General features: G+C 40.7%; 1 protein-coding gene across 4 annotated transcripts in view; it reads left to right on the top strand.

Moving 5' to 3' along the window:
* LRRC20 (leucine rich repeat containing 20) overlaps positions 1–27490 on the top strand; it is a 155114-nt gene that overhangs the window by 72204 nt on the left and 55420 nt on the right. For all 4 annotated transcript variants that reach the window (XM_081955844.1, XM_081955845.1, XM_081955846.1 and 1 more), the window contains exon 4: positions 13121–13288. In XM_081955844.1, coding sequence (XP_081811970.1) covers positions 13121–13288 — 168 coding nt within the window. The remainder of the gene's footprint in view (positions 1–13120; positions 13289–27490) is intronic.

Here is a 27490-nt window from a genome sequence, read left to right as displayed (position 1 = left end):
AACTCCTGAGCTTCCTCAGAGGTCCGCTCCAAGGATGGCACATTGAAGTGTCCCTCAGAACTATAGATCTCCAAAGCCAATCCTGAGATGGCCTCCTGCAGCTCAGACAGGGAAGCTGGTACCCAGCAGGGAGGCTGGTATAGTAGCAACAATCCTAAAAGCCCCTGCAAGCTGAACTTCAGAAACAGAGTCCCACAGGCAGCAATTGTGGAACAGCACACCTGAGGGCTACCAGAAGTTCCAAGATTATAACCGTTACCCTTTCCTTCTTTGCCGTAGGGTTGTCTGGTGCTAAGCCCTAAGCTAGAGGTAGCGCAGTAGTTAGAGTGCAGTACTGCAGGCTACTTCAGCTGACTGCTAGCTGAGTTCAACAGTTCAAATCTCACTAGGCTCAGCCTTCCATCCTTCCGAGGTGGGTAAAATGAAGACCCAGATTGTTGGGGGAAATATGCTGACTCTGTAAACCGCTTAGAGAGGGCTGTAAAGCACTATGAAGCAGTATATAAGTCTAAGTGCTATCGCTATTACTAATGGCAGAGCATATTTCAGAGAGGGCAACACCCTACACATATGCACACACACTCCTGGGCCCAGCCAGATCTCAGTAATACTTGTTAGGTTGACATTCTCCCCATTTTATCTAATTCTCTAAATTACTTCTTCAGGGCAAAGGGCATTTAGCAAAAAAGAGCAATTTATTCCAGTGTTAGAAGCCATTGTGTGCTCTTGAACAATAATGTGGATACTCAGTTTTGGGGTTTTTTTGTTTTTGTTTTTTAAAAAACGGGGGATCCACAGACATACATCCTGGCATTGAAAGGCAGGAGGTAGAGTACAGAACCATCAGACCAATAACTTCCTTGCCTTTTCGTGAATCAATCTTATGACTTAGTCTTGGAACAATTATAGTCCTTATATCAGTGGTGAAATTAATTTTTTTTTACTACCGGTTTTGTGGGCGTGATTTGGTGGGCATGGCAGGGGAAGAATACTGCAAAATCCCCATTCCCGCCACACCTCAGGGGAAGGATACTGCAAAACCTCCATTCTCTCCCCACTCTGAGGCCAATCAGAGGTGGCATTTGCCAGTTCTCCGAACTACTCAAAATTTCCGCTACCGGTTCTCCAGAACCTGTCAGAACCTGCTGAATTTCACCCCTGTATTCTATCACAAATTAACTGACCCTTTCCAGAATTTTTTGAGAGAAGCTTTTGCAATTGAAAGAATGTACAGTAGCTCTTCCAAATTTTTACATTATAGGTGCACTTACCTTTGAGACATTTTGCAGACATACTAATAGAGATTTTTGGTCAGTGCCTGGAAACATTATAGCAAATGGGGTGGAAAAGCTGTAATGTTATGGAAGCCATTAGCCTTTAATGCTGTAATAATTCTACCAAAGGAACAAGGATGGATGAGCTCTCTGAATACTCTTACTTTTAACCCAACCCATTTTCGATCATTCTAAGCCTAAATAACGTTTGGAGGCTCTGCTAGGAATGATGGGAACATATCTAAAAGGCAATAGTTCGATAAAATGGTTGCAGGAATTACAAAAAAGAGCTTAGCTTCAACCAACTTCATATGTTTCAAGCTTTTGGGCTACGCAGGTACAAGTAATTCTCAACCTATAATGGCAGTTGGGACTTGGATTGTCATCACTGCAAAATGTGACCACTTTGTTTAGCAACAACAATCCAGGCTGTCCTGATTGCCGGTGTTTCATAAGTACTTCCTGCCAGCTTCCCACAATCAAATTGATTGAGATGGAATTACGAGCTGCATTGAGAGGTTTAGGGAGGGTGCACAAGAGCCTCGGGACCACTTGAGTTTCTGAAGCCTCCTCATTCTGTGGCTGAAATCCTCTGTGGCTGAAAATTCTTCTTGTATTTTGGCATGGGGCTTTCTTAGCCAGCCCACAGAAATGAGAGGAAGTCTCTTGGCAGATGGCAGTGGTATGCGACGTTTCCCTGGTGGCTTCCCCATTGACTTTCTCGGGAAGCCAGCAAGGAAGATTGCAAATGGTAATTCCATGATCACAGGACATTTGGCAACCAAGTGGAACTGCAGATGGAGGGCCCAGATTACAATCATGTGACTGTGAGTGCACTATAATGGCTGTAATTTCGGGGACTAGTCATAAGTTCCTTCATTCAGCACCATTGCAATTTTGAACAGTTGCTGTACACCTGTTGAGAATGAGTATTTGTGCAGGAGTACCTGCATAATTTCTCATGGACACAGACATTTGTACCCCTATTTTTACTCTGAAATTGCATATTTTGAGCAAGGTTAATTCTATTCAGTAAAACTATGGTGCTGTTGTAAGTTTGGTGGGTCTTTGACTTACCACTACAATTGCAACTGCAACCTCTGTGTCAGCTTCTGCTTTGCTGCTTGCTTTCGGCTGCCATTGAAATGGGGAGGGAGGGGAGATAACATGGTATTTGGGAGGGGAAGCTTAAGCACAGGAGTGAATGAAGAAGGGAGTGGTTTTCTCACCATCTACTGCACATGCAGCAGATAGTGAAATTGCCGCCAAGGCCAACTGTCCGGCATACCAACCTGATGATGGGTTTTGAAACTGCAGCCCACATGACACCTGTGGGGTGTGCGTATTGGACTGGGGGATGGGGGTTACTAGGGGGAGGGAGTTGGGTCACATATTGATATCTATGATTACGCGCGCTTTTGCCTCAGATCTTGCTTTGCTTAGCTGCTATCTACTCACAACCAGTAAAAGTACTCTTAATTCTGAAATATGGAGTTGAGTGGTTTCTTTCTTGGTTACTGATGGAGGCTGCCCTGACACTCTGTCACTAAGCAAGACGCTATAAATGTTAATAGATAAATTGTTATGATCAAGATATGGGATTTCATGTACTTCAGACTGCCATCTGAAATATTCAGAGAGAGGAAGTGGCTACATGTAAGTAAGACCCACATAATTCTTGTGGCATTGCCTCTTTGTCTTTGTCTCAAAAACTAGAATTGATTGAACATGCAGTTTCTAAAATTAGAATATGCCTTGGCTATGACAATCACTGCTATTATTTCAGGGTGAGAAGAAGGTATTTTGCCAACACACATGGCCCTTCCTTCTGTTTAGTCAACCTGCCAAGTTGAAGAAATTATTTGTGTGTCTACCCGCCGGCTCCAAAAACCACGAAAGACAAGCTGAATTACTTGAAAGCAGCTTCCTTTATTGTTCCTCACCCATTGACAGAAATCTTGCCAAACTAAAGCAAACGATTTGCGTCATTACAGATGTCCTGTGAGAACCTCTAGAGAGGAGCTGTCTTGACCCTCTTCCTCCCAACCAAAATATGTAAACTTTTCTGGCTCTTGCTCCTCTGGGAATCCAGACTACATTCAATCACAGTACTTCTGAGTCTGTTTATGACTGCCTGGATTAGTCCCTTTAGTATTTTTGACAAGGTTTTTTTTTTCAGAAGTAATTTGCCATTACTGGGGTTCTTGATGCTCTCTGAGCTTGGCTGTTTTCTTGCAGGTCCTCCCAAAGGTGCTTTTTCAAGAGGCAACTGGACTTTCTGGTTTTTCTTTGAATGAAGACGTTTCGCTTCTCATCCAAAAAGCTTCTTCAGCTTCCATCGCCGAAGAAGCTTCTTGGATAAGAAATGAAACGTCTTCATTCAAAGAAAAACCAGAAAGTCCAGTTGCCTCTTGAAAAAGCACCCTTGGAACAACCATGACCTGGATGACTGAGAAACTCCATAGACATTTTCTTGCAGATATTTCACTGCCCAACTAGATAACAACATCAGTGCTATTGTAATAAAATGTCTGCAAGAAAACAACCAAGCTCAGAAAGCACCCAAGGATTCTGCAGTTGAACCCCGAACTACAAGTAATATCTTCTATTGGATGTGCTATCGCCTGTTTCTTAGGGCTGAGAGAGAGTGATTAGTCCAGAGGTGGGTTCCTACCGGTTTGGACTGGTTTGGCCAAACCAGTAGTAACTTGGCAGCTTGGGTCGCTAGAACCAGCAGTGACCCATGCCTGCCACGCCTCCGAACCGATTCTCTTGGCAGCGCCATAGGTGCTGCCATCTTGTTTTTGCCTTTTGCGCATGCGCAGAGCAATTTTTGTTGCACTGCGCATGCATGCACAGCACTCATCAAACAGCGGGGCGCATCCCTAAGCGAACCATCAATAGCGGCAGCTGGAACCCACCCCTGGATTAGTCCAAGTCTGATTAGTCCGATTAAAAACCAGAATTCATGGTGGTCTGGTTTTAGCCAGATGCTTTTTAAGACAAAACAGGCACTTACGTTCACTCTCAACTACCACTATTGACTTTGCTATTAAAAAGGAATTTAGCAACAGCAATAGCATTTAGGCTTACATACTACCCTGTAGTGTTTTACAGCACTCTCTGGGTGGTTTACAATGTAAGCATTATTTGCATATTGCCCCAACAATCTGGGTCCCCATTTTATGAACCTCAAAAGGATGGAAGGCTGAATCAACCTTGGAGCCCTGTCAGGATCAAACTCCAGGCTATGGGCAGAGTTCAGTACTGGACTATAACCACTGCGCCACCAGGGCTCCTATTTAAATTCCATCAAATATTGTTTCTTCATTATTTGTGTAATAGGTTTTTAGAACTAAGAAGCAAAAGTTGGTTTAGGTAGGTACTTTCTCATGAAGAACAAGGTGCACATATTTCCACTTTCTGGTTTTGTGGGATATAGAAATTCTGCATGTTTAAAATGAGAAGGGAAATATTGTTGTAAAAGCTGAGAAAACTTAAAATCTGTATCACTACCCTACAGCATTTCAAAATTAAAAAATAAAAAGATTTTTTTTTCATCTCGTAAAGTACTACCATCAGCCAGTTTGGTCTCATAGTTAAGATCAGTGGTAAGTTCCTACCGGTTCGGCTGAACCAGTAATGGTTTGGCGGCCTGGGTCGCTGGAACCGAAAGTGACCCAGGCCTGCCATGCCTCTGAACTGGTTCCCCTGGCAGCGCCATAGGTGCTGCCATCTTTTTTTTAAGTTCTGCGCATGCGCAGAACAATTTTAATTACAGCATGCACACGAGCGAACCAGCAGAAGTGCCTGATGGAACCCACCCCTGGTTAAGGTACCAAGCTAGAAAGCAGGAGGCCATGAGTTCTAGTCCCACCTTAGGCACAAAAGCCAGCTGCGTGATTTTAAGTCAGTCATTCTCTCAGCACAACACGGTATGTTGGATATGTTCACTGCCTTGAGTTACTTGTAAAAAATAATAATAAAGACGAGATGCAAATAAATAAAATATAAATAACAATGAAATAAGCTTGAGTTCTGATGAAGTAGTGATGGTTAATGTAAATTTCGTCAAAAATAGCTGAGTGCATGGATTTATCATCTCGTCTGTTTAAAACATGGCTCATGTTGATAAATGTAGCCCCAGGACTCTGTTAGATACTGTGTGCTCTTTGCAAAGACATTTTTGGAATATTCCAATTTGTAGTCGTGACCATCCATCTTGTAAGAAGCAAGCACAGAGAGTTTTTCTTGATTGGAAGAAAATGAGCAAATTGCTTCCTACCTCTTCCTGCAGTTAGTTTTATACAGAGAAAAGGAACATTAATTGTAAAGGTAAGGTAAAGGTTCCCCTTGCACATACTATGTGCTAGTTGTTCCTGTCTCCAGGGGGCGGTGCTCATTTCCATTTCAAAGCTGAAGAGCCAGCACTGTCCGAAGACGTCTCTGTGGTCATGTGGCCAGCATGACTAAACGCCAACGGCACACGGAACGCTGTTACTTTCCCACCAAAGGTGGTTCCTGTTTTTCTACTTGCATTTTTACCTGCTTTCAAATTGCTAGGTTGGCAGAAGCTGGAACAAGTAATGAGCTCACTCCGTTATGCAGCGCTAGAGATTCGGACCGCTGAACTGCCGAGCTTTCTGATTGACAAGCTCAGCCTCTTAATAATACAGCAATTGTATATTTGCTTAATCTAAGGTAACATGGAACTAGTATAAAATGCAAGAAGAAACAACTCAAATAATGAAAGAGCTGGTGCAACTCTTTGGGAAGGATGAGGATATTTTATCTTAGGGGAAAAAATGGTGAGGGAAGTACAATAGGGGTGTATAAAAGTATGTATGGTAAAAGAAGTAGAAACAAGTTCAGCCAAGATGAAAGCTGGAGGGTAAAAGATCCAAGCTAAAGAAAATGAGTTATTTCTCCACAGAATGCAAATTAAAGAAGTGGTGGAAGCCACCACTTCAGATCACTTTAGAAGGAAATATCAGATGAAAGGAAGACGAAGCCATTAATGGCTATTAATTAAATGTTACCTCTTGGATTAGAGACCCATGCTTTGAATATCCATCATGTAAAGCAGCAATATGAAAAGAGCTGATGCTTTTATTATCAATTTTTCCAAAAGTATCTGCCTGGCTTTTGTAAAATCCTTTTGCCTTTCATCTGACCCAGTATGACTTTTCTTATTTAAAGCTAGTTAAGAAAGTTATATATTTTATAACAAGGGAAAAACTTTCCAATTTTCATCCCTTGTGTAAACTTTGCTGCTTTATTCTGATTCTAAATCAATGTTGGAATCTTATTATATGTGATTTATCATCCAGAGTGCACCAATGTCAAGCCACATCATCCTTTGTCAATAACCTGCATAGCAGCAGGCATCCTGCATGAAAAAAGGAACTGTAGCATCAAGGCTCAACCACAAGAGATGTACCTTCTGCCCTAGTAGGGGTCTTGCTAGTTCTTGCTGCAAACCCCTAACTTATTAGGCAGTACAGTGGTGGGTTCTGGATGCCATTCCAACCAGTACAGTTGGAACGGGCCCAGCATTGCCCACATGAACCTCCCTGAGATGCCTCTGCAAGCCTCTGTGACGCTCCAGCTGCTCAGCGGAGCGTCGCTCAGGCGCTGTACACACCATGTGCATGCGCGGAAGCGCCAAAGGCTTAAAGGACAGGTAAGGAGCTTGGGCGGGCAGGTGGGCCCTCCGGAGCACCGTACCGCAATGGTACCTGGTGCTCCGGGCCGGCTCCAGTACGCCCATACTGGGGCGTACCGCCTGCAACCCACCACTGAGGCAGAACTTCACCTAATGTCCTCTTCTGAACCTTGCATATGAGATAAAAAGACCTGTGCTGCTGTCTGATAAATTGAAAGGTTACAAAAAATGAAATAAATTATATAGGAGCTTTCCTGGCACTGCAGTGTTAAGGCATATGGCTAGGGAAATCAGCTCTTTTTCTTTCTCATCTTTTTTAGGAAATAGGCTAATCTCCCAAGAGATAAAGACAATCAAGCTTTATTTTATATATAAAAAAGGTAACGCAAAAATGTAGAAATCCCTTTTTAATTTTAAGCAGTCACACCAAACCATTTCATAGCGAAGTTGGTCACTATAAAGAATATAGTTGGTCAAAACCCAGAGAACTACTTGAAAGAATCTTCCCTAGAAAAATATATAGAGGAAATTGTAAGATTTGAAGGCAACTCTGCCATGGAAAAGTGCCAGATTGTATAAACCACAGAATTACTGAATTTGTATAGAGGACTTAAATACCAGAGACAAATTATACAACATGAAACAAAATAAAAAAATAATCTTCTGCAATATTTCTAACTAAAAGATACTCTATTTATCTCTTCAAAAGTTGCCATTTTCTGAAAGATATTTCTTTCTGCTTCAGCTATTCCTTCCAGATCCTGCAGGATTCCTGTCAATTAGTTCTGAAGCAATTGAAGAGATGGAACAGTTCTCATATCTTTTCTCAGTCTTGGCTCCGAACTACTTTTGACAAAAAGCATCCAAAGGGAAAACAAATCCTTTATGTAATAGCAGAATTGAAAAGTTGGAAAATTGGTACATGTAGACCAAAGTAACAAATAGGCTTGACAGTCCAGGGACAACAGGCAAAACAAAAAATGGCAGTAGAATTGAAAAAAAAAATACTTAGGAGTCTGCAGGGTGTGGTCAAAAAAGTCAAGATGGCATCCATGATGGTGTGATAGAAACTCCACCCATTTTTTTTTGTGTGTGTGTGGCACTTGTGCAGACATTCCTGGGTCTAAACTCTAAACCAGAAGTGGGTTCCTACCGGTTCTCACCGGTTCGGTGGAACTGGTAGTGGAACTGGTGACTGAGTCTCCAAACCGGTAGGGACGGCATGCTTGTCACGGCCCCAAACCGGTTCCCTCGTTGCCGTAACTTCTTTTTTTGATCTTTTTAAATGTTCCGAACATGCGCAAACCTATTTATAGGCAACTGTGCACGCTCGTGGAGCAAAATTGTGTGCGCACCAAACTGACAGTAATGCCGGCAGAAACCCACCTCTGCTCTAAACTATATTAAAACAAGAAAATACCTTTGAGTGTAAAAGTATATTTCATTCCATCCCATGTCAGGTAATAATAGGTAGTCCTTTGGATTTGAAGAAGACATACTATTGTGTAGTTCATTTTGAACACCAAGGTGACCCTTCAATCCCAGTGTGAAAGTGCAGAGACTAGCACAGTGGGGGCACTCGAAATCCATTGTACATAACTTTGGGCATTATTCTGTGACACTGCTCATGGTTTTCCATCAGTTTTTGGTGGTGCCTGTCTCTGAAGCTATTTGTGGCTTCATAGTATTGGACTTAACAGTGGGTTCTGTCAGCAATTACAGTTACTAATTCTCTTGGTTGACTGTCACAGTGATATAGGGTTTCCTTCACAGCATCTTTGTAGTGTTTGAATGGATGACCTCAAGGTCTTTCTTATTTCTAGTTCACCACAGAGCAACTGGTAGGACATATGATGATCATCCATTCTAATGCAGGGGTGAACTCCAGCAGGTTCTGCCAGGTTCTGGAGAACCGTTAGCAGAAATTTTGAGTAGTTTGGAGAACCGGTAGTGGAAATTTTGAGTAGTTCGGAGAACCAGCAAATGCCACCTCTGGCTGGCCTCAGAGTGGGGTGGGAATGGAGATTTTGCAGTATCCTCCCCCTGCCAACCCACCAAGCCACACCACACCCACCAAGCCACGCCCACAGAACCGGTAGTAAAAAAATTGAATTTCACCACTGTTCTAATGACATGTCCCACTCACCACATTTGAGCTCTGATAATCACGGGCTCAATGCTGATGGACTCAAGGAGACATGACTTATTCTCAATGAATGCCAAGGACAGCATGCATGTGAAATTCCTCCAGTCTTTTGATGACTCATCATTTAGGATTCACATCCATAAAGGAGATAAGAAATAGCTATAGATCTGTAGACTTTCAGCTTTGTGGACATGTGGAGGTTACGTTGGCTGAACCCTCTGGTCTGCAGCAGTCCCAAAGCCTGGTCGGCCTTGTTGATAAGTGAATTTCTTTCTCCAAAGAGCCATCACAAAAGATGATGCTTCACAAGTATTTGAAGCTGTTTACATTTGTCAGCTGGGGGTCATACATTTGAGTTCTCTAGGGTTGGTAAAATCCTTCAGTCTTGTTCACGCTGATAGGCTGAGGAACATAGAAGCAATTGAGAATTTGTTCAGGATCAACTGTAGACAAACTGTCTTTTGCACCAAAAGCTTGCAGTTGTCAGAAAGAGGTTTTCTTGAATGACTGCATGAATCTAGTGCTTTGATCCAACCCTTTCATGTATTACATTTAATAGGATACATTTACTCCTATTAATTTTGGGAACAGCGATTTTTGATACGGCACTTGGGATTACATTTAAGTAAGTGTATGAAATTTCAGGGTATAAATTGGGCCCCATCCTCTGGCACCACGTCATTGCCATGAGCTACCTCAATTTCACTTTTAGAACAGATCTCTTTTGAATGGGAGCAGAGAAGGATGACAGAGCTGAAGTCTAACTTTATTTAAGGACAACCACTCATAATTCCTGTCCCTTCTGTTGCCATATATAAAGCAGTGAATGTTAGTATGGTCTTCTGTCTAAAATGGCAGATGAAGAATTTAAAAAGCAAGATTAACTTGCCCAAGCAAGTCTTAGACGATAATATCAAATATCTGATCTTTGTGGTGGTATAGAGCAGCGGTCACCAACTCGTGGCCCGTGGACCACTTGTGGTCTGCAAGAAAATTTTGGTGGTCCGCAGAAAAATTATTTGTATTTTTTTATACTGCACTAAATCAGGGTCCTCAAACTACGGCCCCTGGGCCGGATATGCGCAATGAACATTTGTGTTGCTGCAGAGAGTCTCCCCCTTCTGGGTCTTTTTGTGCGGGTCATAGGGGGGCAGAAATTCCGACTTGGGATCTGCTTCACCCACCTGGTGCGGAGTTTTGGGTGAAGGGAAGCGCCGCTGATGGCAAAGAGCCAGAGGGCCTCATTCCAGTGGGACTGCATCATGGCCTGGAGCTGACTAACCATCTCAGCCCGCTGAGCCTCCAGGCATCGGTACCTGGCCTTGTACTCCTGCAGGTCTTCCCTCTGCTTGGAAAGCCTATGCTCGTAGTTCTCAGTGAGGTGCTTCTGCTGAGCCTCCTTCCCGGTCAGATCCAATTTGAAATGAGCCAGCTGTTTTGCCAACTCTTTCTCATGGTGGCCATTTAGCTCCAGCAACTGCTTCCTGTTGAGGCCCTAAGGAGTCCAGGCGGGCAGGTGAGGAATGACGAGTAGAGGCTGGCAAGGTGTCCCTCAACGTGAGTGACATCAAGTTGGCCACACCCAGCCTGTCACACGACCACCTTGCCACACCCACCCAGCTGGTTATTAGGCAGATCATATTAGTGGTCCGTGGGATTTAAAATTGTGAATTTAGTGGTCCCTGAGGTCTGAAAGGTTGCTGATCCCTGGTATAGAGCATTCCACATGATAATAAGTATATGGAGATATATAGAAAGGGTATGAGCGCTTTTGATAAAATTGTATAGATGTTTAACTTAAACACCCTATACTGTGATCCTGGAGGGGAGATGGTCAACAGAAAGTCAGTGGAATGCAAATAAACATAAGTGTACATTTTGTACATTTTGATACCAGCAGGGAGGATACAAAAAAATGTGAAAAAGAACAGTAAGGTCAAGCATTCTGGAGGAAATGGCACTGAATGATTACATTACCCCCTATCATTCTGTTATCTATCTGTTTCAGTGTTGTAGCCAATATATATAATGGGAGTGGGCTTGCTTGGAACTCTTTCCTACAGTATTCCAGCAGGCAATTCCAATTTCAACTGAGCCCAGAATTACAGTTTTTAGTCATTGTGGTTGTAAATTGAAGGATCGTGTAATCAGAGCAGATTTTGTTTTGACGTTTTTTGGCTCTGCTTGCCAAGTGACTGTAGAGTTGTTATGTGAATACATTTTCTCCGATGCCTGTTTTTAGTCAGAAACTGAAAATAAACTCCAGAAACTGAAAAAAATGTTAAAAGTCACAGTCAGGGATATATGGAATACTGCAAATGATCGTGAATATGAGTTGATTTCCAGAAGCCCAACATGTGATCGTGTGACCACGTGATGGTGTACAGCAGTCATCATTTCAAAAACTGGATTATAAATAGCTTTTGGGGAAGGGTCCATTTTAACAGTTGGCTAAGTCAGTTCGCTAAGTACATCGAGGACTATCTGTAAAGTATATGTTGATGTTTCTAATTCCAAATACTTTGGTTGTGCTTTCAGTGAGAGTTTTCCTTACCACATCCGTTTATGCCTCTGGGAAGACTGGCTGTCATCTCTTTTAGGCAGATATAGGGGTGGGCTTCAAAAATTTCAGCAACGGGTTCTCTGTCCAGTTGCTGGGTGGGCATGGCCATGGTGGCCATGGCCTAGTCAGCCTCCTGCAGCACGGCGGGAGGGGTGTCTTTTAGCCTTCTCCAGGCTCTGGAGGTTTTCCTCAAGCCTCTGGGAGGGTGAAAACTGCTTTCCCCAGGCTCTGGAGGCCCCCCGGAGGCTGGATATGGGCCCGTTTCTGGCTTTCCAGAACTTTCCAGAGGCCCATTTTTCACCCTTTCTGAGCCTCTGCACGGGCCCTGCACTTACCTTACATCCAAAATGGGCCGCGTGGAGACTCCTGGGAGAGGCGGGGTGGGGCTGGGTGAGAGAGGAGGGGTGGGTGGGGTCAGCCAGCAGTGGGATTTGAATGTTCTCCAAACCGGCCATAACCAATAGTAACTTGGCAGCCTGGGTCACTGAAACTGGCAGCAACCGGTTCTCCTACGGGGCCGCCATCTTGTTTTTTAGTTCTGCGCACTCACAGAACAATTTTCAGTGGAATTTTTTTTTCATTTTTTAAGGTTTTGCGCATGCACAGACCTTTTTATTTGCAAAAGTACATGTGTGCTCACAATTTTTGAAGCACCGAACTGGCAGCAATGTCGGCAGCAATCCACCCCTGCTTTGTATGTGTAGACACATGATGGCATCTGAATATCTTCTCAAGCCCTTTACGACTGCTCTACCAAGGGCTGATCTGCAGCATATTTTATGACTGCGTGATCCTTTACTGTTGATGGTTGATCCAAAAAGGCAGAAGCTATCTGTTATCTAAACATCGACAACTTCCCAAATATGAAGACAGGAAGACATTTCCAATTTTTTACATCAATTGCACTTCTTAAAATGGTTGACAGATAATGGTTTAGAACAGTACATTTTTTAAAGTAATGTCCGATCATGACTGCTTTAAGGACTAATGATGTTACCAAGTTTGGTAATGAAACATTTGCAAGAAAACAAGCAAGGATCCCTCGCTTTAAGCATCGTATTATAGGCATTGTATTTATTGTAAAAAAATCACCTACAATACAATGATTTCCATAGATTTCTGATTAGAAGGAATATTAATATTGTGTTATCTTCCAAGTTTTTACTATATGAATTTTTTGGAATAGTCAGTCTTTCTAAACATCCATAGTTGAAGCCTTCTTTAATGCTTAAAAGTTTGTGACACCTTTTGAATTTTCAATATTTCTGCATAAATATGACTTATAATGAGATATGTTCTTTATACAACTCCTAAAACTAGGTAAAATGAACCCAAAATCTAGATACCTATTTATTATCTTTCTCCCACTATAATTAAAAATAGGAATATTGCCCAAAGTCAACAAACTTTGGGTGAATGATTGTAAGAGTCAATTTGCGTGTTTATTCATTGTCCGTCCTGTCCAATTGCAGAACTTAATCTGGAAGGGAATTATATTCATCACCTGCCAGAAGAAGTCCGAACTCTGTTACATCTGAGAATTATCAACCTGTCCAGGAACAAATTTCACACTTTTCCTGACCAGTTGACTTCTTTGCAGGCTCTTGAAATGATCAACCTTGAAGAGAACGAGATTACAGGTAAAAATATAGCTGTGCATTCAAGTGTCTCTTTGTTCAAATAGAATGCTAGATTGATTTTTGCCTTCAATGTTTAACATTGTCTTAATGTTTGTAGTTTTTCCTTTGCAGGCAGATATTGTTTGACTTTTCATTTCACCATGCACTTTCCCAAACTTATACCAAGGTTATGGTTTTCACACATAATGTGATGGATTTTTAATCTCACGATACTGCTATTTAGAAGTACAATGTCGCTTGGTGTGCCTCACTGTGCTAATCTTGTCAAAGCGGGGAAACTAACTAAACCTTGGCAGTTGTAGTTAGTACTTTAATTGGAGACTGTTTAGGAAATCCGAGAATATTGTCTAATCTCAGAAGACCAAACAGTAGGATTTTTCTTAATATGGTACAAAACACAGACACAAAGACTGTATTTGTTTTTTTCACACAACACTATTTTATTGTGCAAAATTAAATTCCTATCGTTTACTTCTAAATGTAATGCAAAGTCTGTGCTTGTTTCTATTTTCCCACACAGCTTATTCTATCTTTGTATTAGATAGATAGATAGATAGATAGATAGATAGATAGATAGATAGATAGATAGATACAAATACACACAGAGACACACACACACTTACTTGTAAATAAGTTTCCAAATATTTGTATTTTATTTGATCCATATCAGCGATGGCGAATCTTTTTTGGCTCGCATGCCATAAGGGGGGAGCACAGGGGGGGGGTCCTGGGTGGGAGTGCCACACCCATAATGCAACACACAACCCCCCCAGTGCGCATGCACGCATGAGAGGTGCTTCCCCCCATTTTTTGCAAGCTTTTTTCACCCTCCCCAGGCTCCAGAGGCTTTATAGGAGCCTGGAGAGGGCGAAAAGAGGCTCCGGAGGACTAAAAATGACCCTACGAGAAAACCAGAAGTGACTTCCGGTTTGCTCGTAGGGTCGGTTTAAGCCCTCCGGAGGCTTCAGGGAAGCTCCTGAAGCCCCCGGAGGGCCTCTGGGGGGCGGGAGAGGTTCTTTTCGCCCTCCCCAGGCTCCTATAAAGCCTCTGGAGCCTGGGGAGGGGGAAAATGGTTTTAAAAAAGGTTTAGTGTGCCCTGACAAATGGCTCCGCGTGCCACCTGCGGCACGCGTGCCATAGGTTCGCCATCCCGGATCTATACAATTCCATCTCTGTGTTCGATTTCTATGTTCCAATTCCTAGGTTTGTAGCACTATGTAAGGGCGAAGGTTCGTTCTCCAAGCTTATGAGTTGGTTTCCCAACGTTTCGTTACCAGGCTAGGTAGCATCTTCAGTGGAGTTTAGGGGATGTCAGTGTCATTGTTCCTCTGTTTATAGGGCTTCAGGTGTGGGTGTGTCAAGTGAGGATCTTGTGATGGATCAGGTGTGGGTGTGCCAAGAGAGAGTCTTTTGACAGGTCTTGTGATGGGGAAGTTACTTCAGGTGAGGGTTACTGGGAGGCAAACTGCTGGTGGTTGTGGGAATTGTGTAAGTTAGTTGGGGGTCGGTGGTGTCTCTGGTTGGCTGTGGTTGATTTGGATTCTGAGGGGTTCGTAGGCTGGTTATAGGTCAGTGTGCCTGTGGATGAAATTGCTTGTGGAGTGCCAGGCTTCAATGAACGTATGAGTGTGGCGAGTGGTAGCGTGGCCGATGATTTTTGTGTTGCTCCAAACGAACTGGTGCTGTTTGGACGGCGTGGGTAGAGATGAAAGATTTGGGATTGCGGAGTTTGACTGCGGTGTTCATGGATCTTACTTTTTAATTGTCCCACATAGAATTGGTTGCACTGGTTACAATTGATTTTGTAGACGACATTGTTTCTTTCTTCAGTCTGTATTTTGTCTTTGGTTCTGGATAATCCTTGGCGGAGTGTGGCTGTCGGCTATTATTATTCTTAGGGGTTGGAGGATTTTGGATGTCATTTTCGACACCCCCCTTTTTTGTACAGTAGGGTTTGTTTTTGCTAACTGTGTTGTGTTGTAGTTTGGCTGCTGTGTGTCAGAATATTAAGGAGAAAAACAGCAAGCAACCTTTCTCTTCCGCTTTTGTAGCACTATGGTTTCCTTATCTTAACTATTTCTTTTCTCTTTAAATCTCTCTGGCTCTTACACACACACACACACACACACACACACACACACACACACACACAGAGGGGGGGGGGCGTCTTCAGCTCTCATAGCCAATCTCAGTTCATTTGCATGTGAAAACCCTTTTCCTTCTTCTATAGACTTGCAAATGGAATGTCATCCCCCCCTCCCCCCTCCAAAGTATTCACAATTGTCTGTTTATGAAGCTATTTCAAAGAGCTCTGCACTGGGTTGCTGTATGCCATGGCTTGTTTTCATCTGCAGGCTTGGTGAATTTTCAGACTTTGGTTTGGTTCTTTCCCTCCCCCTCTATGTTGCCAGATGCTCAAAATGTTTATAGTCAGCATGTTGTAAGAAATGTCCTTCTGGGTTCAGTTCCAAGTGGGGAAAAAAACCACTGGGAACATGGAGGCTGCTTGGAAAGATGGTTTAATGGCGGACAGGATCACATGGCTTGAGTTCCTGAACAGAAGAGCGGGATCACATGCTTCCAGATGTTGGGTGAAGAAGAAAAGAGAGAAAAGAAGGGGCTTGCTGAGAGTTCCTGAGTTTTTCATACTCTCTGCTCGGCCCCACCTCTGTTTCCTGTTCCTGTGTAAGAAATGTATTCTGATTGGTTGTCAGACTCCCAGCGGCCGGGGTCTTAGCTAACATTGTAGGTTGTGTGTGAAGTTTCCAAAAGATGCCCTAATTAATTTACGAGCCTCGAGACAAAGATCAAAAGAAATCCAGTCATTTATTAGGAGCAACATTTTGGTTTGTTCTTCTGCGGAGCCAAATCTGATTTCCGGTTAATGGTGTCTGACCTTTACATCTGTGTCTCCTCTCCCCTCAGTTTGTGTCATAAATCACATCTACCAACGAGGTGCTGCAGCAGGCTGTAAACTTTCGCGCCTCACATGCCTGTTGTAGAAATCTGAGATCTGACCCTGGTCGAAGGTATGCATGGTATTCTCCCTCCCTTCCATGTCAACTTGATAATAGGCATGGAAATGCTTTAACATTGTAGGTTGTGTGTCTTTTGAATCCCAAGCTTGGTTGAGCATTGCTTCTTCCCAGGTATCCTGTGGTGAGATGGGCAAAGGGCTAATACTATCAGGCCTTAACCCTGGAGCTGAAGTGGGGGAGATCTTTGTTATGTAGTATAGACTGGCTCAAGCATTTTAATGGCCCATTGACAAAGGTGGGGGCTATTAAGAGGGAGTCTGTTTCCTGCCTAAAAACCTGTTTCTCCATTTTTGATCCAGGGAAATATAATATTCTGCCTTTTCAATATTTCCCAAGATATTTCATTTTTCTAGGTGGGTTTTAACTTACTACAAGCACACCCTTAAAAGTGGCCCACAAGTTGTCAAAAAAAACAACGACAACAACCTGCAAATACCAAATGTTTCCCTCAACTGATCTCTGAACTTCCTAACCTTCCATCCTCCAACACTAAGTTGCTCCTGTCTCCCTTCTAGAGCAACTGGGCAGTGTAAAAATAGACAAGCTGTATGTCAAAGAGAGAGAGAGAGGAAGAGGGTGGGAGGGAGAGAGGGGTGGCCCGAGACCCTACATCTGCGAGGGAGTTAGCCATTCTGAAAGAATTCTTGGATATTAATTTAAGGTTTATCAGACCAGCATCAGCACCAACCTTTCTTGTACCAAAGAAGCCGGAACCTCAAGTAGCTTTGTCCCAGAGAGTGGTATTATTAACACTTCACATGATCTTGATTCTATCCCTCAGTTAATGCAGCCTAGCCTACTCACATTTCCAAAATTAAATGTTACTTCAGTTTTAGCTGGAAGTACATTTTTATTCGATGCACTGTACAATGCATATATTGAAGTGCAACGACGAAACAAAGTTTGCATCTTGGCCTATTTAAATCAGTAAAAACAGGAAATTCTCCAGATTGGAATAGGTAGAAATAAACATGCTGCACCTTTTGGTGCCGATAAAACGGTGTTCAGGGCAAAGCAGATTTTTAATCTGATGCCAAGTTTTTAATGTTTACGGTTTTAATAGATATATGAATTATGTTGATTTATAGCCACCCTGAGTCACATAGGTGAGATGCGTGGCATAAAAATTTAATACACAAGCAGAACAATACAATAAGTAAAAAATAAAGTTATTATTTATTTTGTCTTAATTGTTGTTTGGGAGCCATTCAGAGTTCAATATAAGATAGGTTGTTGTCTTTCTATCCTTTCTTCCTTTCTTCCTTTCTTCCTTTCTTCCTTTCTTCCTTTCTTCCTTCCTTCCTTTCTTCCTTCCTTCCATATTTATGTATTATCTATCTATCTATCTATCTATCTATCTATCTATCTATCTATCTATCTATCATCTATCTATCTATCTATCTATCTATCTATCATCTATCTATCTATCTTTCATCTCTCTGTTTCTCTCTCTCTCTCTCTCTCTCTCATATCTGTCTGTCTGTCTATATCCATCCATCCATCCATCCATCCATCCATCCATCCATCCATCCATCTTGTTTGCTGTCCATCTCAACTAGAACATTAAAAGCCAATAAAATATTGCAACATATAAATGTTTTAAATGAATAAATAATAAAGCACACATTTTTCCAAATATTAGCAATACACCTAAAGTTAAAACAGAGATGTTTGCACATATTTTACCATTTACAGATAATTCTTGTGATAAACACTTTGCTATGCAATCATTTCAGAGACCAAGGGAATTTTTCTTGAAATCCATTTCTCCTGAGTGTTGCAATAGCCCATTAAATATTGATAGATTTTATATTTAGCAACCTGTCTGTACATTTTATATCTGTGTTGACTCACTTTTTGGATTGGATATTGTTCTCCCCCCCTCCCCCCAAAAGTATTTATTGCTTTTTATTTTTAAGCATGATTCTCTGTGATAATTTAATCTCTTTCTTGCAGGAAAACAAGCAGGAGGGAGATTCTGATAGGTTATTAATAGGAACACATTTTCCCCCATTAATAAAATAAGGTATTAAGATGAGGCTGCTTGCTGCGTGCTAATTTTCCCTCTTCTGTTTGCTTGGCGTTTTTTTCTCTTAGTTTTTGAAACTAATACAAATAAATAAATAGATCAACAAACAAACAAGCAAATAAAAATCTCTCTAGGATTTATTTTCCCTGCTGCTGTTACTTCCCTTTTCCGATTTGGAAATTATTTTCTTTTTCTTCTTTATTTCAGCATGCCTCTGAGTTAAATTAGAGGGAACTGGGGAAAGATATGGAATGGCACAGTCGCTTTTTAAACATTAAGCCAAGGAACAAATGGACTTTTTAAAAAATAACTTAAAATAATGGTTTATGAATAGGTTCAAATGATGCTGCACTCTATCTGTAATGAATCGATACTTGTTTACCTTGACTTCAAATATAGTCCGGATGTGTTTCCAAGGTTAATGGACAGTTTCCTAAGCAACTCTGAAACCTTTCTTTCCACCAACAGCTTCCATATCTCTCTTCCTTCGCAATTGTAATAGTATGTAGGATTGATATTTGGAGGCAGGAGGAAGAATGGGCAACAGTCAGATAAAAGGCAGCTGAGCTCATAGAAGGTCTGACAAATATTTTGGAAGGGAGCCTGTCTTGTTTCTTATCTATGGACTCTCTCTTGTTTTTCCTCTTGGTCCTCTCTCTGTTTTATCTCTTTTCTTTTGTCTATGGTAGGGGTGTCAAACTCAATTTCATTGAGGGCCACATCAGGGCTGTGGTTACTCTTTTTTGGGGGGGAAGCTTACTGGGTGGGTGTGGCCAGCTTGATGCCACTCCCCAAACTACTGGCACATTTCCTCTTTGCACTGGGTAGGCCAGGACAGCCCCACAGCTGGATCCGACCACCGCAGAGGTGGGTTGCTGCTGGTTCGGCTGAACCGGTAGTGGAATTTAGGCCTGGGTCGCAGAACCGGCAGTGACCCAGGCCTGCCATGCCCCTGAACCGGTTCCCTCGCTGCCACTTGGCAGCTGCCATTTTGGACTTTAGTGTCTGCACATGCGCATTTCACTGTCAAGTATTCTGCGCATGGACGAAGAACAATTTACATTGAACAGCGCACAGCAAAATTGACTAACTTTGTTGACTCAGTTTTTATATAACACTTATTAATAAGAAAATGTAGAACAAATTTCATATATAATTTAAATAATACTGAGCATTGATTCTACTTACATTGCTCATCTGTAGGTCTGGTTATGGGGTGTGTGTGTGTGTGTGTGGAAGGTTTGAGTTTTGCTGGTGTTGGTTTTCTGCTCTTCTTTTTAGGGACCTGCTGTTTATAGGTCTTTGTCTTGTCATCTTCTAGAGTTCTTCTAAGAGCATCATTTCTAAAAAGACACACAATGATTGCATTGTGTCCATGCAAGCTTTCTTACTGGTGGACCCATGTGTTTGTTGACAAGTTTCTAGGTTCCACAAGTAAGTCTAATAATGCTGGAAATATTCTAGAAATGAAGGGCAGACTTTAATGGATAGTTAGGACTTTAAAAGAACCAATTGCAACCAGCCTGCCTTCTATTAGTGTGTGTGAGTGTGTTTGCTGATTGTCATGTGTGTTGGGCCTGGTCTTTGGGTGTTATGTGAATTTTATTGTATGGGTATACTGTGTATATATGTATAATGACAATAAAGTAATTTCATTTCATTCAGGATCTATATACTGCATGAACCTGAAAGAGGTTCTGAGAAAATATCTGTAGACCCCTCACATCCCAAACTGTTTTAATTTCTCCCCTCAGGATGCCGCTATAGGGCATTGCATGCCAAATCAACTAAATACAAAGATACTTTCTTTCCCCCACGCCATCCCTCTGCTAGATGTTTGCCCTGAAGATATTTACCCATGTAATAGGGCTGTATGGCTATTGCCATCTTCTTATCTTTCAAATCTTGTCCTCTTTGTCCTCTTTCTCACCTTCTTATCTTTCCCACTACCTTCTCCTATTGGTATCTTTTGATTTATCACTTGCTGTTTGTATTTTATTATTTATGATTGTATCTTATAATTTATGATCTATGACTTATCACTTTGTTGCTTGTTTACTGAGAGAATATGCATTGGAGTCAAATTCCTTGTGTGTCCAAAGAATTCTCTTCTCTTCTCTTCTCTTCTCTTCTCTTCTCTTCTCTTCTCTTCTCTTCTCTTCTCTTCTCTTCTCTTCTCTTCCCTTCCCTTCCCTTCCATTCCATTCCATTCCATTCCATTCCATTCCATTCCATTCAGTGGTGGGTTTCAAAATTTTTTAGAACCTCTTCTGTAGATGTGGCCTGCTTTGTGGGAGTGGCTTGCTGGCCATGTGACCAGGTGGGAGTGGCTTGCCAGCCATGTGACTGAGTGGGAGTGGCTTGGCAGTCATGTGACTGGGTGGGCGTGGCCAACTTGTAAAATGTGGTGAAACTCACTTAACAATGCTCTTGCTTAGGAACCAAAATGGCTCAGAAACTCTGGCATTTGAAGCACGCAAGTCTTAAAGCTGTCAAGTTACAAGACCCTTGCATCTTAACCCTTTAAAAAAAAACCAGGGGTGTTCAAACTTGACAGCTTTAAGACTTGTGGACTTCCAGAATTCCCCCTCCAGTCATGTTGGCTCAGGAACTCTGGCATTGAAGTGTGCAAGTCTTAAAGCTGTCAAGTTACAAGACCCTTGCACCCCTAACCCTTTAGAAAAAAAATTTAGAACCTCTTTTGTAGGTGTGGCCTGCTTTGTGGGAATGGCTTGCCAGCCATGTGACTGGGTGGGAGTGGCTTGCCAGCCATGTGACTAGGTGGGAGTGGCTTGCCAGCCATGTGACTAGGTGGGAGTGGCTTGCCAGCCATGTGACCAAGTGGGAGTGGCTTGGCAGTCATGTGACTGGGTGGGTGTGGTCAACTTGTAAAATGTGGTGAAACTCACTTAACAACGCTCTTGCTTAGCAACCAAAATGTTGGCTCAGGACTCTGGCATTGAAGTGTGCAAGTCTTAAAGCTGTCAAGTTACAAGACCCTTGCACCCCTAACCTTTGTGGAACCTCTTCTATAGAAGACGTAAGAACTGGCAGGAACCCACCCCTGATTCCATTCCATTCAATGCCCTGGTACCTGGTGTTTTCTTTAGTAAGTTGAAAAGTAAGTCAAGGAAAGTCATACACAAACAGCCCAAGACCAGACTGTTCAGTTCCAAAATCATGACACTGAGAGATGAAGCTCTCCTCCTGCATTGACAATTTTCAGCTTGTAACTCTGAGAGAAAAGGGATGAATTTTAATTCTTCTATTTATATGGCTCGTATTTTATACTTTGCAACTGCTGGGTTAACAGCTCTTCTGATGCCTTCTATAAAGCTAGCTTATTTAGAGCTAGGCTCTTCAATTGTAGACAATAAGATTTCTCATTCCAATATCAATCTGAAGTCTTGTTCTAACATCTCCCTCTTCCACCCCCTCTCTCTTTCTATCTCTCTTCTTTCCCCTGTTGAACATTTTGCTCTTACTTCCTGATAGAATATTGATGGCTCTCAACATCTTCCTTTTCTCCTACACTTTCAATTCACACTTCCTTTTTCTAAAAATGATTGTAAACTGTTCTCCTGGCTCTAACTCATTAGACGAAAGGACCTTTATCGTGGTGGTGGTGGTGGTATTGTTATCAGTTTCCCCCCAAAAAATAAAGGTACTCCCACTTTGCTAATTGAGTAATTAGTTATACTTACTTTAGGTCTTATCATGTATCATCTGTACATTCTTACTTAAAGAAACAGACTATTTCCTTCTGTAAAAAGGCATAAGTATGATATGGATTTTATTGCATATCCTTTATAAATTAAACATACTACCTAAACTCAAATATTTTCAATCATACAGATTGCTATAAACTAAGCCAAGAAATACATCCAAAAATCTGTCTTAGTTTTACTAGGCTAACCAAGTAGTGATGATCTGAATTCCAATTTGAGCCGAATCCTGAATTCGATTACTTCTTCAAATATTTGACAGTTATTTTCGACATCAAAGTATATTCCCACAAGCGAATTTTCTGTTCTTTCACAGAAGGAATTATATGTGATTTCCAATAGAAAGCATAAAACATCACCTGTTACTAATTACAAGGCTAATTTGGTGTACCATATGAGAAAATTTGGCTTGCAGTTCATTTCGTCATAGTCTGATATTAAAAAGGCCATTTCAAATCTTCAGAGGCATTTTTTTGTATCAAGAAAATAAATAAATAAATAAATAAAAGGGGCAGGGCTGACATTGCTACGATACGACATGCAATCTTGGAGCTCCAGGATTGCTGTCGATAATTCTGCTGCTGGACGGTCCTTTTGGACCTAAACCGTCCCATAGAGACAATGAAAAAGAAGGGCACATCCTGCTGATCTCAGGGACATTGCAAAGTCCCTGATTGATCCAGGAGAAGCTCTTTTTTCCGGCGAAAGAGAAGCAGCCATTGAAGCTGCAGAAGGTTGGGACAGCCCCTGAACAGAAGGAAAGCAGGAGAGAGAGTGTGTCAAAATGGTGAGATAAATTTCATTATTAGAGAACACCCAAAAAGACTTACAGTAAAATTAAAATTGAAGACAGAAGAGAGCAAGCGGCAAATGAAGCCTGAATTAAAGTTAGTCTGTTATCTTTTTTTAATTTTGCTTTTTTTTAATGGATGGAACTTTTACAAATGCCTCTTACTTTTTAAATTGGACTGGTTTCTTTTTCCCCTCTTCTATTTGTCCTCTTTTTATATTTGTGGATTATGATTTTCTTTCTTTTCTTTTTACAATGCTCGGCTGGATTATTTCTTTTTAAGCACTTTTTTTTTCATAAGTTCAGAATTTAAAGAGAGGGGTAGAGGCAGAGGAAAAAGAAGCAACACTGCCATCTAGAGGGTGGAGGCTTGGAAACATTTTTTTTTTAAATTTCCTTTGAACATCTGACTCATATCTAATATTTCAAGGCTCCTGATTTTGTTTATTGAAAGGGATAGTGGGAAGAGTACGGATTGTTTATGCAGGTGCTCTTCTGGAGTACTATCAATAGCTGGACTGGAGTGAAGAGAAAATCTTGACTTGAAAGATTATAGTGAACTTGTCTGAAACTTAACAAAAAAGCTTTGGATGTTTTAGTGGCAGTGTTTATAACCTGGAAGAATGGTGCAACATGAAGAAGAAAAAGAATTAACATTGCAAATGATTATGTTTGAAATTCAAAAGGTACAAATAAGTACAAAAAACATTGAAAAAAGGATGGAGAACATAGAACAAAAAAATAGACGCAAGAATTGAGAATATTTATAAAACGATGATGAAATTTAAGGATGGAGTTCAAAAAATTGAAGAAAAATATGAACAAAGTGATAAGAAAATTTTTGATATTGACAGCAAATCGAGCGTGGTTGGAAATGACAGGAGTGGAATGTTGACAGGAGATATTAACGAACTGGAACCCTATCTCAAACCTCAAAACGCGGAAGAAAATAGAGAAAATTGGGCAGAAACAATGAGAGAAATTCTGGCAGAAGCACCAGTGATAACTAAAGGCAAGTGGATGGAAGGAACAGATGGAGGGTTTCGAGTCTTTACAAGATACACAAGGTGCCAAGAGAAGTCCACATAAGACTTATCAAGAAAACAATTAGAATACAAATACCACAAACGGCAAGAGATATAGGACCACTACTACTGGAAGGATACAGGATGATCAAATGAAATGTCGGAATAAAAATTAAGTTAAACTTAGTTAAATTTAGAGTATTATGTATAAAATAAAGCAATAATAGTTATAGCTAAATAAATGATTAATAATGATAATAATGCATATATACACTAGATTGATAATATGAAATTTTATATAAATTGTAAGTGAGGACTATGGAGAGGATGTTTAAAAGCTTTGTTGTAAAAGATAAATAATTCTATATAGAGTAGAATATAAAGATGTAATACTATTGTATGATTTCAGGATGATATAAATGCCATAATATAAATTTATCTTAAATTTAGAATATTTTATATAAAAAGGATATAATAATAGCTATAGTCAAATGAATGTTTAATAACCATAACAATTGTATACATATATATTAGAATGATGATATGAGCCTTTATGTAAATTGCAAGTGAAGGCTATTGTGAGAAAGCACAAAGGTTTTGTAACTAATCGACACACTGTAAGTAATTGGAGAAGGATTTTTATTTTGTGTGTGTTTATGTCTGTTTGTTTTATGTTTGTCTAAAAATAAAAACTTTTTTATAAAAAAAATAAAATAAAAAAATAATGGCTGCTTTCTTGCTCTTCTGATTTATATTTTCAGTAGGGTTTTAAAATACAGTATATGTCTTATTATTCTTTCTGTATCTTTTCAGAACAAATCTAGCCTTATTGAGTTGAGTTAAAAGGCCTTTCCCCGCCCTTCAAATAGTGTATCATAACCTCAATAAATAAATAGCCTGCATACCTCTTCAGGTAGAGCCATTCAACTCTTACATATTTGAGGGGGGAAAAGAAAGCTCTTACTGAAGGGACATAATAATAATAGAATAGGTAGAATTAGTGGGACATAATAGTAGACTCAGTAGAATTGGTTTGACTTGCTGTTTTGCTTCTGTAAGAATTGCTGTGCTAAGAATTGGAATTGCCTCTGCCATTTGCTTCTGTTATGTTGTTTTTCTGTACAACTCAGAGCCTGGTGCCTAACCCTCAGACCCTAACACTTTAAATGCTCAAGTGAGATGTGATTGGATGCTGTTGCTTTAATCAGCCACAAGAGGGAGGAGGAACTACTACTGTTTGTTCCTGGTTGTTCCTGTATGTTATCCCTGCTTGTTATTGGGGTTGAATACTGTGTATTGGATGGTGGCTACTCTGTATGTTAGTTACCTGTCTACATAGTGAATCGTGAGTTGAGCATCTGTAAACCAACATGTTGTATCATAGACTGTGTATATAAATCAAGACTACTTATCGCTTGTTTTGGAGAATGTTTATCCTACTTTATTTTTGTTAACGCAAGTAAAGTTATCCTTGTTTTAACTTTGGTGGATGTGATTGATAGCGTGACTATTCAGCGGCACATTCCTTGCTACCTTCTGCTACTCAACTCTAGTCTCCAAAAGGAGATATACTTAACAAAACCATTAAGGAGTGTGTCACATTATTACAGAAAATATTATTTAGTCCATGAGAGAAGTAAATGAGAAACAAACTCAGAATGTTGTTGTTAGTTGCAAAGTTTTGTTCGACCCATCGCAACCTCATGGACAACGTTCCTCCAGGCCTTCCTGTCCTCTACCATCCCCCGGAGTCCATTTAAGCTCATGCTGAGTGCTTTGGTGACTCCATCCTGCCACCTCATTCTGTGTCATCCCCTTCTTCTTTTGCTTGCCCTCAATCCTTCCCAGCATTAGGCTCTTCTCCAGTCAGTCCTTCCTTCTCATTAGGTGGCCAAAGTATTTGAGTTTCATCTTCAGGATCTGGCCTTCTAAAGAGCACTCAGGGTTGATCTCCTCTAGGACTGACTGGTTCGATCGCCTTGCAGTCCAAGGGACTCGCAGGAGTCTTCTCCAGCACCAGAGTTCAAAGGCCACCTCTTTGGTGCTCAGCCTTCCTTAGGGTCCAACTTTCACAGCCATACATTGCAACTGAGAAAACCATAGCCCTGACTATACGCACTACTGTTGGCAGGGTACTCTCAAAATAACCTTGCCCTAAAAATGCTAGGTGTTAAAGTTGAACTGGAGAATTTCTTCAACAAGCTTTCAACATTCTCTTTTATTAATGGAATGAGTGTTTTATTTACTAACAATAAAAATAGTTCAAGAAATTCAGGTGGTTCTTGTTTCCCAAACTACCCACGATTTGACACCAACACATTTATGCTGTTCTTTTGAATATGATCTCCTGAAGTCATTTAGGTGTTTTCCTTTAACTTTCAAATACAGTTTTTCTTCTTATTAAATGGCTAATTATTACTTGGGAGTATTTTTAGCTGATCCACCTCCATTGTCAAATTAATTCTTGGAGAGATAGCAGCTGCTTCAGCCAATTTTTGATCTTCTGTCTGTTCTGAATCCTTTTATCACCTGCCTTCTCGCTGCCAATAACTCAAACATTCTGTTGGCATTATCTGATGAGCATAGAAAAATATTAACAACATCCACAAAGACTTCTAGGCAAAATGAAGTACCCAGCCTATATCTTTCTTGATATTTCTTTCTTGAAAAAGTAAATGCCAACAACCTCAGAGCTCTCATTTTTTCTAACTATGTCCAGATGTGAGATTTTCTAGCCTCACAACCATAGAGTTTAGGTCTAGAATACAATTCTAGAACACAAAATTAATTCTTCATCAATTCTCTTCTAGACTTGCTTTAATCTTATTGCATCTTGTATGTGTGCTTCAAGTTCAACCGATGAACAGATTGCTTGAGACATCTCTTGTAGTGATATCTGATATAAATTGATCAGGCCCTTCCCAAACCAAGATTCCACCTTCACAATTGACAATTGATGTTATAAATATGGCATTAGATTTCTGTGAAACATAATAATGCTGCCCACACATGCCAAGATTTCTACTTCTGACTTAGGTCTCCACTGAACAAACTTTGAAAAAGTTTAAAAAATCAGTTTTTTTTGGCAAACATGAGGCAAATATTGGTGTTCCTGCTGGTGAGCACTTTGTTACTTGTTCATGAATTCCATTTTTACTTATTTTTTTTTCTGAATGTGCAATCATAAATACTGATTTTAGCCAAGACTAGAAAGACCTATAGATTCCTGGATGGTTCTTTAGTTGGTCTGTTAGTGATTCCTGGATATTTTCATGCTGCAGCCTTGGAGTCTTCGCTATGATTCTAAATATTTTCTATTTCAAAACTTAACAATATTTATTTATTTGTTGGCTTGCTTTTTTACCACTATGGTCAAGATACTCTCAACAAGTTATAATCTCCATGATAAAATCTGAACAATATAAATACATTTACATAACTATAGTTGAAGTATGGATGAAATAATGATGAAGAAGAAGATGATGATGATGATGAATTAAACTTGTATACTGCCCAGCTCTCAATGACTCTAGGCGGGAAACAGTAATCAAAGAAATTACAATAATATCAATAAGAGATAAAAGATTGCAAGTAG

Source organism: Natrix helvetica, assembly GCF_964273705.1.
Source record: "Natrix helvetica genome assembly, chromosome: 5".
Taxonomy (NCBI): Eukaryota; Metazoa; Chordata; class Lepidosauria; order Squamata; family Natricidae; genus Natrix; species Natrix helvetica.
The sequence above is the reverse complement of the archived record's forward strand: the minus strand, read 5'-3'. Positions and strand labels throughout refer to the sequence as shown.